Below are 11,421 nucleotides of genomic sequence, written 5' to 3'. Positions count from 1 at the left end.
GCTTGAAGCGCTTAGCTTTAACGAGCGATCTTTGGATCACCCAGTTGATGCTAATGATGAATTGGAGAACACCACGATACCACAGCCAGCAGACTTTAAAATTCATTTCTCAGTGCCTGATCATCTGAGAATGCGAAACGTGAATTGTTAACCTGGTCACAGTGCGGAACTCCTGCAGGTTTAAATGTCCCGAAGGCAGCACGCAACGCACAATCCCATGCTTATTCCCCACTTTTCCTACGCGCCGTTTCCCATCCGTTAAGTTTTCCTCAGCGCAGGGGCGATCTCCCACAACCCGAGTTCCCAACCCCTCTCTCCCTAGGGATGCAGAAGCGTCCAGGCGCCTGGGGACCCGCTCTCCAGCGCAGGTGCTGCTGCTGCCGAGACCCGTTCCCACAAGACCGCAGGCTGCCCGCAGCCCGGCCCCGGCCAAGCCCTGGCAGCGGAGACGATTCCTTAGGCAACAGCCCTGAAAACAGAACCCCGTTCCCTAAACTCCCCAGGGCGCTGCCGAAGGGTTACGGGACTTCGCAGGACAGACAGCGCTAAACCCGACGACCCCGAAAAAACACCTTACTGCAGCCCCGAGCCGGTGCTTGCTGCTCGCCCGCCTTCCCCGGTGCCGCAGGTCCGTACTCACTCGGGGCACGGGGCTGTCCGGCGCCAGCGATCCACTCCCCTCGCCGCCTCGGCAGCTGCTCGCCCCGAAGTACGTGGGGCAGTTGAGTGCCCGCCACCCGATTCCCCGCCGCCGGCGAGGCCGCGCCCACCCACCCTCTACGTGCGGCTCGGCAGCGGCGGCCCCCTCCCCGCCCGCCCGGCTTCGCCCCGGCCGCCTACGTGTGTCCGTGCATGCGGGTAGCGGGCGGCACGCCGCCACTGGGCTCAAAGGGGGCGGCCGCCAGCTGATTCCCTGGGCGCCGCGCTCGCTCAGGCGGAAACAGGGTTTCTCTCAGCCGCCAAGCCCCTCCGGACGGCCCGCTTTGGGTTAGGGGCAGCCGCCGAGCAAACCCTCGGCAGCGGGGTGCCAGCGCGACAACGCCGGCAGAAGCCCTTCGTGGGGCACGTCTGGCCGGGAGCGTGGCGGCGCGTCACGTCTGCACGGCCGCGAAGCGCGGGCGCAGCGCGGCGCTGCCGAGTCCCCCTTTCCCTCAGAAGATCCCGCCGCTCCCGGGCCCTCTGGGGGGCTTCTGCGGGAACAGGGACAGGGAACGCCGAAGCTCCACCGGCTTTTTCAGGCTCCACGGGGTTGTGGCAGGGCGGCGGCTCCCCAGCCGCTCTTTCTCGCCCCAAATCCCTCTACCCCCGCAACGGGCTGGCTAAGGGGCGCGCTGGCCGACGGGGTCTCTGCGCCTGCGGACCAGACTCGTCGTGCACGGCGGAAGGGGCAACGGCCCCAGGAGCAGACAGAACGATCTCCTGTCACCAACAAGACTTCGCCCTGCCTCGACAAGTAACGAAGCCCCATCCCTAACGGCGAGGTCAACATAGCTCCGATGTTTCTTGGAGGAGCCCCAGTTGCATCTTCCGGCAACGGGCAGCGCATGCGCGGGGAGGGTGCGCAGACGCTCCGAGGGTATTGTAAGGGAATCTGCGTACGGTGTGGAGTCGTAGCAGGATGAGTTCGGTTCCGGGGCTGCAAGAGGATTGTGAAGAGCTGCTTAGCGCCTTCCAGGAGGCCGACACCGTCCGCTTCGAGCGCTTCGCCGAGCTGTGGCGGGAGCGCCGCTTCCACACCGTCTTCTAGTGAGTCAGGAACTCCCGCCTTTTCAGCGGCCTGTCCGCTGCGAGCCGCCCTCAGGGGCACCCGCTTAGGGGGTCCGGCCGCCCTTTCGCGCCCCTTTGCATGTGCTCTCGTCTCAGGGAGCCCCCGTCTTCCTCCTCCCAAAGCCCACAGCTCTCTACTGCTAGTGGTATTGACTTGGTAGTGCGGAGGACCTTTAAGGGGGTGTTGTGAACCCTCTTTTCCTTCAGGGGTAGCTTTTGGGAAAGGTTTGCCCGGCTGGTGTGCAGGTAGCTGGCAGTGAAGCATCGGTCACTGCGTAACACTGAAAACCAGTTCAGTTTATTTTGTGCTTTAGTAGCATGTGATTTAAACGGTGATGCTTCAGCCACTTTGGCGCAGTTCTCATGAGATGAGATTAAAACTATGATTGTAGGGTATTTCTTTGTTTACCTTACATCTAATTTTGCACTGTTGTGTGAGAGCTTAATATCTGGCTGTCTTTGAACTTGAGTCTCACGGTAATATGTTTTAAAATACCTAAAATTTGCCTCTGCATTATAGATTTTCTGAAGCCTGCACTTTCGTGGTTTCTTGTTTTAACATGCTTCGTTTCTGTTTCCTTTAGTGGTAGAATAAGAGCTTTGGAGAGGAATAAGCTCACAAAGAAGACTTTAGAACTGGCGCAGCAGTACTTCTTGCCCCCATATGCTTTCCAGATTCGAGTTGGTGCTCTGTACCTTTTGTATGGGCTCTACAATACGCAGCTTTGCCAGCCCAAGCAAAAGGTAATGGCTCTTGAGGTTTTATTCTCGGGATGTACCAGATGTAACATACATGGCATAACTCTATTTTGCAAAATTGAGTCCAAATTCTTCCAAATAAGAAACTGAAATTCACGTATTCTACAGTGATGCTGTTCCATCTCACATCTTAACTTCAAAAAAGTCAGTATCTTTAACGGAGATTAATTTAGGGAATTTGAAAATCACTGCTATATAGCAATTGTTAGAGAGTTCAAGGATCATCAAATGAGTATAGACTCTTTAGTGGTCTTATACTCCAACCCCATATAGCGAGCAGGGACATCTTTAATTAGATGAGGTTGCTCAGAGCCCTGTCCAACCTGACTTTGAGAAGGGTAGAGAGAAAATGAAGTGAGCAGAAGATGTGGGAGAAAAAGGAAAGCAAGAAGATAGAGATACTTTTATGAGCATTTCACTGACAGCACATCATGGTATGAGTATTATTTCTTCATCTAATGAGTGAGTCTCCTGGGTATGTGTTGTTTCAAGCATCTCATAGAGTTAAGTTTTTAAAATTCAGAGGGCTTTTGTTATGTGTCACTGTCAAAGAAAGCAACTGCAGTGAGAGTATTTAACACAACAGTATAATCTTATCTGCATAAAACGTTGATAGCAGTGACAAATGTTATAGTAGGATCCTTTCTGTAGTTCTGTGATCACATGGCATGTTACCCCCTCGACATCCAAGTACAGCATGTCATATAGCATGATCACAGTATTAAGCTGAATTCATTTTTACATGTTGAAATATGCAGGTTGATATGACAATATACAGCTGGTTTGTTGCAGATTAGAATTGCACTCAAGGATTGGCCTGAAATCCAGAGATTTCAACAAGATCTGATAGACTCCCAGCATTATGATGCAGTGTACATCTTTAGGACGCTGCGACTTGCCAGAGCATTCCATTTCACAGCAATGCCAAAGCTGGTGAGTTACCACATTAGCGACTTGTCATTTTTAGTAAAATATGACTGACAGTTCTGCAGCACTCATGTACTTAGTTCAGCTTTGAGGCTGTGTTGAAATGCTTTATGTAGTTACATATGTGATGTAGAGTGTAGAGGATGTTTGTGTGTAGCGTGTGTCTCATCTGAAAATATTCTCAGTATCTAATGTTCTTATTAGATTTGAGATGTCTTATAATTTTTGGAAACGTCAAACTCTTGAATCTGGCTACTGAATAAATTCTTGACTAGGGGATAATTTTTGAGCCCTTGACAATCAAATTGTGTGCTGTTGTTGATGAGATGGGTTTATCATGAGTTTTCAGCATCTCTTGTTTGAATATGAAGTAAGAATTTTCAAGGGGAATGCACCATTTTAAGTTTGCTTTTAGATTACAAAGCATTGTCTCTTGCTTTAGCTAAACTACCGAACTAAGAAGAAAATTCAGGAAAAGGAATTTAAAGAAGAATTTAAGGACCCAAGTAACAGAGTGAACAGCCTCATCACCAATGACGTATTGGAGGTATAGTTATTTTTAAGATACAGATTAATCACTGGGGTTTTGAGATTAATCACTGGGGTTTTGTTTAGCTTTTCTTATTCTGTTGTCAAAGGGCTGTAACTTGTCTGGTTTAGCAGTCTCATCCATGGTAAGTCTTCTTACAGAATACACACTAAGGTAATTATCTGTGCCACCAATTTTACTGAACACTGGGAAACGTGGCTTTTATTTTGGAAGAATTGTGGCCTCTTTTAAAATACTGAAACATGCCCTAATGGTTTGTGGTTTTGCATCAATAAGATGTAAAAGTGGAAGGGTATAAATGTTCAATTGTCACTTAGGCACAAAAAAATAGAAAATGATTGGTGAAGGAAGCTTGTTTATTTTGATATGTCTGCAGGTTGCAGTTGGAGGCTTGATACTCATGGTAATATGAATTTGTTTATTTCTAACTTTTATTTCTCCTTTTAAAACTTGGTTTTGTTTAATATAACACATTTTATTAAAAAATGGAGTAGTGCAAGCTGGGTGTAGAATCATAGAATGCATCAGGTTGGAAGGGACCCTCAAAGATCATCCTGTCCAGCCCCCCACCATGAACAGGGACATCTTTAACTAGCTGAGGTTGCTCAGGTTCCCATCAAGTTTGACAATGAATGTCTTCAGGGATGGGGCCTACACCACCTCTCTGGGCAACCTATTCCAGTATTTGACTACCTTCATTGTAGAGAGCTTCCTCCTAATGTCCAGCCTAAATCTACCCTGCTGTAGTTTAAAACCATTGCATCTCATCCTATTGCTAAATGCTCATAGGTTCTTGTATTGCTTATTATGACTCTGTAATAGATCTTTGTTTATGGGTTTTCCCAGTTGCTGCTAGCAGATATCAGTAAGGTTGACTACAGTACAAAGTCCAGTGATGAGAAGACCTGCTTCCTTCAAAAGAAAGTTAAATACTCTCTCTAAAGAGATGAAAACAAACCACTGTATCAGAATGAGACTTCTGAACACTGATCCAGAGTATCACTTAAGACTTCCTTCTTAGTTTAAGTAATGCAAGATTCACTTCTTTCACCTATTTGGAGGACTGATGAGACAGTGCTAGGGAGCAGTATTGCTGGGCTTCCTGAAACTCGGCTCATCTAAACAGAGTTTCTAACGCTCTACTAGTTCCATGGTCTCCTTGGAATGGTCTCTATAACCCTGGGTTTGTTCATTGAGGACTAGTACTGCTTTGCCGATGGATTTTTATTTTTTTTCCTTAATTCTGAAAATAGTATCTTTTTTTTTTTTTTTTTTAGGAACTAATGAATATTCATGACCACTATCAGAAAATGAAGTGTGTCATTTCAGCTGACAAATCCCAGCCAGACAAGGCGCTGAGCTTGATAAAAGATGAATTTGTAGTTAATCTTAAAGACATAACATTGGAACATCAGGAATGGCAGCAGAACAGAATGGTAAGTGGTATCAACCACTGTGGGCAATTTAACAGGTTGTGTGAACATGCAATAACTGTCTGTCTTAGTGTACTTACCTCTGAACGTACTTTGTAAATCTCAGACTTCAGCAGTAGGAACTCTAACACTGAAGTCACTGAATGAATAAAACCCCTGGCGGAGCTATGGTGTACGGGGGAAGGAAATGGACCTTTATGTGGTATTTCCTCTATGATAACATAAATGATTGCTGAGAGGTAAGCCCTGTAAGATTTGACTTATAGGCAGTATTAGAATGACCATATGAAATACTTGTGTAACACTTACTCTTGAATCAAGAAAAGGCTATACTGTAAGATGTATGAAGAAAATCGGCATGTATGTAAATATTTGTTTTGTTTTTCACAGTTTGGGGTTTTAACTGTCTCGTGTATGACAAACCATTTTTTCTCCCCCCTCTAGAAATTATTCCTAAATGCTAAAGAAACTGGTGAAATACCAAACAAAAAGGAAGAAGAAAGTTTGCTAGAATCAGAGGTAAGAAAAATGAAGTAGTTTGCTACATTGCACAGGCCAAATCTTTTTTTGACTTCAGATTACAGGCTAAGCAATGTATGTCAAGGTTTGATAGTGTCACAGAGTTCATTCAAGACTTGTGGGGTTAGATGGTTTTTCTTGTGGTTTTGTTTTTAAATTGCATTATTTTCTTTTAAGCTGTGAGCATTCAGTGCTGTGGTAGCGTTTAGGTGCTTCTAATAAAAGGTCTCTTTCATGTAAGGTGGGGAAGGAACTGTATTTTGGCCAAACTCCTTTATGGTTCCTTCTGGGCTTTTTCAGCTACAAAATTATCTCATGTTGTACTTACCTGCTTCTTTCAGCTTTGAATTTGAGTAGAATGTGAAGTTTCGAATTTGATTTTTCTTCTTCTGGGCTTTATCACAGTGAAGGCAACCAAAATGGTGCTCTGCCTGTTTAATGAAATTTGAACTTTAAAAAAAGTAACAGTTCAACAGCATTCTAATTATGTAGAACTAATTACAGAGTTATGGCTGTAGTGAGATACTGTTCAAGCGATGGTCTGATGAGATATTTCATTTCAGTATCGAAATATAATAGAGCATGAAATAGAATATGAAAGCTTTCTCTGACTGATCTCTTGTTTCTTTGCAGGGCTCTGAAAGAGCAAGTGCATTGGCTAGAATCAAGTACAAGTCTTACTCTGCAGTTATTGAGGTAGGTATAAAATTTGATGATAGATATGTATTTGTTTTTTAAAGAACAGTTTTAAGTACCCAGTATTAAGTAAATACTGGGTCAGAAAGGAATGAGTTAAGATTTCACTCTGTTCAAATCTCACTCTGTAATTCAACCTTTAAATGTTTCGGTTTTTCTAACAAATTAGGGAAACTCAAAGCTCTTACTATTGTTAGATTTATGGAAATGGTGCAGGTATGGTCTGTGCCTGTGAGATTTTAATTTACAAGATACCTTTTAATGTCTGTGCTCTGTTTAAGTAGATGGAATTTTAAATAGCTGGAATAAAAATACTTGTGAGTTTCAAGGAATTTCAACAATTAAACTTAGAATCTCTGGATATGCTTGAGAAAATGGAACTTGGTTTGATTGCAGTTGTAAGTTCTTGGAAACATTCCTTCAGAAACTGCTCATTTTAAAATATTGTTGATCTGTCTTTTTTATAGCAGGCCTATGAGAAGCATTGCAACTTTATAATTAAAATCTCTTACTGAAAAATGCATTATTAAATGAAACAGAGCTCTGGAGCGTACAAGAGTTGTGACTTGTGAACATGCAGTGATAACATTTTCTAGGCACTTTAGCAAAGTATGACAGGAAGGAGGCTTTACTGTGCAGCAGTTTACAGAAGTGTTTTCTCTTGTACACAGTGGTGCACCACATGGTGTAGGTTGATACAAACAGAGAATGGTTTTGAAATAAACCAGCATTTCATTACCAGAATGTTAAATGATACTCCCATTAAATCACAGAAAGGCATGTTGTACAGTTAAAACTGAAGAATACTAACTAGTGGGAATCCTCCCTCCCCATCCGTCTCTTTTCCACCCTGACATGGAAGTTAATGCTTTGGTCCTTGCTCACTTGTAAAGTACAGGGTGACACAGACGAATCTTTAGCTGTAGAAGTTTAGCTTTCTTGTCTCACTCATATGTATGTTTGGGTTCTAGGCTTCCAAATCCAGAAGACATCGTCAAGTAAAATTAGAATCCTCTGAATCAGGATCGAATTATGGGAAATCTCCAAACAGAAGTAGAAGGAACCGGAGACCACAGCCAGTAAGGAGAAGAGATTCTTTGGAGATCAAAGGTATTTCATTTATTTGTGAAATCTGTTGAGGGTGTGATGCTGAGACCAACAACTCTTGAGGATTAGCCATTTATACAGATTGTTCTTGCATGGTGTCAATATTCATGTTAATATATTCTGAGAAAGATCAAGCCTTGGAACTTGAGGACAGACTCGTTCCGATGTGAGATAAGACCTGGTGTGAGGTTACTTTTTTAGATGAAAAGAGAAGGTGAGGAAGGAGAAGGAAATCAACTATTTCAGGTCTCTGTTGGAGAGATCCTATCTGGTATTGGTTGGCATACCTGAACTGACCATTGATTGATTTAGTTATTTTACTGCCATAGCATTTATGTAATCTGAATTGTTGCACTTTTACTTTCTAGGTATTTGTACATCCCTGCTTATGCATCTTTTCATTGTTTCCCAAGACTTTCATTAGATCTCTTTTTCTTCTATTTCCGAAAACATGAAAAATTAATTTTCTTTAGGAAATCATCTTTCTGGTAGTCAGCATCTAAACTGATAGTTGCTGTGTCATATTTTTCTGTGTATTCACTATTTATTACAGTTTAAAGGAGATTGAAGAGCAAAATAGTTTTGAATGAACTTCAAAATGAAGTTCTAAACTCTTTGCTTTCTGACTTGCTTCGTTTCTGCTAGAAAAAAGTTACTAAGAAAATTCATCCCTCTTCAGAGGTGAGCATTAGGCAATGTTGGCTTTGCTTCACTTCAAAACAATAGATGAAATGTTTAAGAGGAATAGGGACATTTCTGAATAAAAGAATAAAGAATAAAGGCATCTCTGGACCGAGTTGGTGATTAATATGCTTTAAAGTTGTAGTGTTATTGAAAGTTCCTAAAGTGAGCCATATGAAAGTACTGTGAAAGGTAAGTGTTTCTCTACACCCTTTAGAAAGTCAAGAAAGCAGCAAGTGAACAACCTAAACTGCTGGACTTGAAATGTAGAAGTGATAAAAAAATATTTTAAAAAGTGACATTTTTTCTGAAAATCTATCAGCAGGTGAAATGCAAATGGCAAAGGAAGCTGTTAGTCAGCATATTGGAATGCCTGTGATCACAGAGGAAAATTCAGATGAAGAAGGTACTGAAATTCTAATGAACTGGTGGCTTACTCTTTAGTAGCTCTCTACTGTGCTGCAGTTTTCTGAAACTAAAGTTGATGTTTTGGACCCTGTGTTGCTGCCTTCAAAAAGCTAGATTATTGCATGAAAATTGAAGCTTTGATTTGAGACTTTGCTGCAAAATGTCATGTTTTTCTACACAGATTTCATTATGAGTTAAAATTGGTTCAGTTAAAAAGAGACTTCTATAATACAAATCTGGCTTAAAAGGGCTAGATTATAGGGAAAAGTGATTTTTGGGTCATTCTGCCATGGAGAGAGCTGTTCTGGTAGCTCTGGGAACTTAACGTAACCTGCGCTTGAGGTCAGAATAGCCTTTGGTGTCTTCACCATGGTGGAAGTGAGGGGACATAGAAGTTTTCCTTCAAGACTTAGTTTCAGCTGCACAGGCTTCAGGGATTGAGTCCCTGTGCAGATGTGCACTCAGAGTGTCCTCTGCTGTATTAAAAGTTCTCTGACAGTTGGGGTAGGATTCTGGGAACTGCAGCAGCAGAGGGAGTGACTTTGCTGTACTTTGTATTACTGGAAATGTAATTTTTATTTGGAAGCTATGGTAAGGTTTCCCAAAGCTGGTGGTGGAGCTGCTCTGCAGAAGCATCAGGTATATGTAGTGCACATAGAGGTGTTAGAGGATCTTGAGTTGCTCCACAACTCAGAAGCTGCAGGGTCTGCTCTCAGTATTGAGGAGAGCATGAGCATTGTGGAACACATACTGTACAAAGAGAACTGCATCCTTTTTATCTTGAGGTACTTTACTCTGTTGTGCTGTGAGAAGAGCCCAGGGTAGTGCTTTGTTGCCATGTCTCAAACAGGGGTAGTGCTCCTGGGAGAGCAGCTGGCCAGCCAAAGGTGTGATTTCCACTGACTGTTCTATCTATTCTGAGACTGCTGGGTCTTGCTTATGTAGCAGAAGGCAGACTTGATAGACCAGAGGTACTGGTTCTTAACTTGAAAGAGTAGGATTTAAGTGGGTTGTTTAAGGGGGAGCAAAGGGTGAAGTACAACTTCTGGAAAGCTTTAATGACATATATGAGCATGAGGATTATATCTTTCAGAGTTAATTTACTATGCAAAATTGTATGTAGTAGAAGGATATTTCATACAAGGGAGCATAACTATTAAAATACATTTGCAGTGAGGTAGCATGCTTATATTTGCTCTTTTTAAAAGGAAAAGAGCATCTTGTAGTACTGAAATGAGACTACATCCTTTGATCAACTTAGTTGTAGAGAATGTAAATTCATTCAGTTTTAAAGGGTCAGATTCAAGGCACAATGGTGTGTTCATTTACTTAGTTTACTTTTCCTTCAAGTTATTATGAGGAAAAAGTTGCTTTCTAAATCAAGAACATTCTCCGTTTCTCAGAATTTGCCAGCAAATTCTGAAGTATTAAAAATATCCATAAGCAATCTCTTCAGGTACTTTGTGCTGGATTTTGTGAGTATTTGACTTGTAGAATTCACAATGAAATCTTAAAAGATGTTCATGAGGACCAGAAAGCTCTCAAGATTAAGTTCTGAAGTACAGTATTTTCTCCATCAATGGAATTTTAATTCATGTTTTGAAGGATAGCATACTGTAGAATTCTAGAAAGTTGTTTTGTTTTTTTTTTTTTCATATTTAAAACCATAGGGAGAGGGACTGAGAGGGGATCTTAGGAGCTCATCTAATTTACTTTCTTTGTTGGGTGGAATTAATTCTACTTAAATCATTTCCATGAGGCAAGATACATTGAAAAGCTTGTCAGAAAAATCTCTTTATTTCCTTTCAGAAGTATCTGTCCCCAAGAGGAAAAGAAGATGTTAGAGGATACAGTCAGAGAAACATTAATGTTAATTTCAGTGACGTAAATGTCAGAGGTAATACGAAGTGCTTTGAATGTGCAACAAGAAGTGTCTGGGACCAGAATTACAGGTGCTGCTGAAGTACTGGGAGTGATGTGTACACCTTAGGTGTCTCATGGTACAGCACCTGGTGCCTATATTCACCTGGTGGATGCTTCTTGTGGGAGACAAGAGTTGTGCTCTGTTTGAGATGGGAAGATGGTTCCTTGTTGTATTGCTTGTACAATGTGAACTTGTGTTGATCTGCAGTGATGGTTTTAACTGAGACTGTTAAAAGAAGAGCTACAAAATACTTGTCTATTTGAGACATGTTTGTAGTCTTTTATCTCTGAACATAAGGTAATTGACTGTTAAAAACCAGTATAATAAATTATTTTTCACAGATTATCTGCTCCATTGTATAGTGTGTAACTTAATCGATGTTTATCATGGTTTTGTCTCACAGGTATGGGAAATGAACTTGGTGATAAACCTCTTCTTGTACTCTGTTTTCAGACGATCTAGAATCACTGTTTATTCAAAGACATGTAAAGTTTATTAATTTTGCAGGTGACCCTAAGCTGTGCAAGGGCAGGACTAGAATTCAAAATGATCTTTACAAATTGGAGAGGTTGGAAGAAGAGGGTGTAGAAATACACATGAAACTATGTACTGAGAAACAGCATGGGGAAATGATTGCTAGGCAACAGTAC

At 42.1% G+C, this 11,421-nt stretch overlaps 1 protein-coding gene across 2 annotated transcripts; it reads left to right on the top strand.

Moving 5' to 3' along the window:
• Positions 1 to 1,542: 1,542 nt before the first annotated feature.
• SNAPC1 (small nuclear RNA activating complex polypeptide 1) lies at positions 1,543 to 11,084 on the top strand. Of its 2 annotated transcripts, none has more exons than XM_054400387.1 (10): positions 1,543 to 1,746; positions 2,352 to 2,511; positions 3,319 to 3,459; positions 3,896 to 4,000; positions 5,281 to 5,439; positions 5,881 to 5,955; positions 6,589 to 6,651; positions 7,623 to 7,761; positions 8,765 to 8,845; positions 10,657 to 11,084. In XM_054400387.1, the coding sequence occupies exons 1-10, from the start codon at positions 1,619 to 1,621 to the stop codon at positions 10,689 to 10,691; spliced, it is 1,086 nt and encodes a 361-aa protein (XP_054256362.1). In that variant the 5' UTR covers positions 1,543 to 1,618; the 3' UTR covers positions 10,692 to 11,084. The 2 variants fall into 2 exon arrangements, with proteins under 2 accessions (XP_054256362.1, XP_054256361.1); XM_054400386.1 differs by having other exon boundaries at positions 8,762 to 8,845.
• The last annotated feature ends 337 nt before the right edge of the window (positions 11,085 to 11,421 follow it).

Source organism: Indicator indicator, chromosome 4 (assembly GCF_027791375.1).
Source record: "Indicator indicator isolate 239-I01 chromosome 4, UM_Iind_1.1, whole genome shotgun sequence".
NCBI lineage: Eukaryota > Metazoa > Chordata > Aves > Piciformes > Indicatoridae > Indicator > Indicator indicator.
The sequence above is the reverse complement of the archived record's forward strand: the minus strand, read 5'-3'. Positions and strand labels throughout refer to the sequence as shown.

Excerpts from the sequence above, each read along its gene's own strand:
- SNAPC1 (XM_054400386.1), top strand. The coding sequence starts at position 1,619 with ATGAGTTCGGTTCCGGGGCTGCAAGAGGATTGTGAAGAGCTGCTTAGC. Across the intron at positions 2,512-3,318 it reads TTTGCCAGCCCAAGCAAAAG|ATTAGAATTGCACTCAAGGA; the intron begins GTAATGGCTCTT and ends GGTTTGTTGCAG. Across the intron at positions 5,440-5,880 it reads AATGGCAGCAGAACAGAATG|AAATTATTCCTAAATGCTAA; the intron begins GTAAGTGGTATC and ends TCCCCCCTCTAG.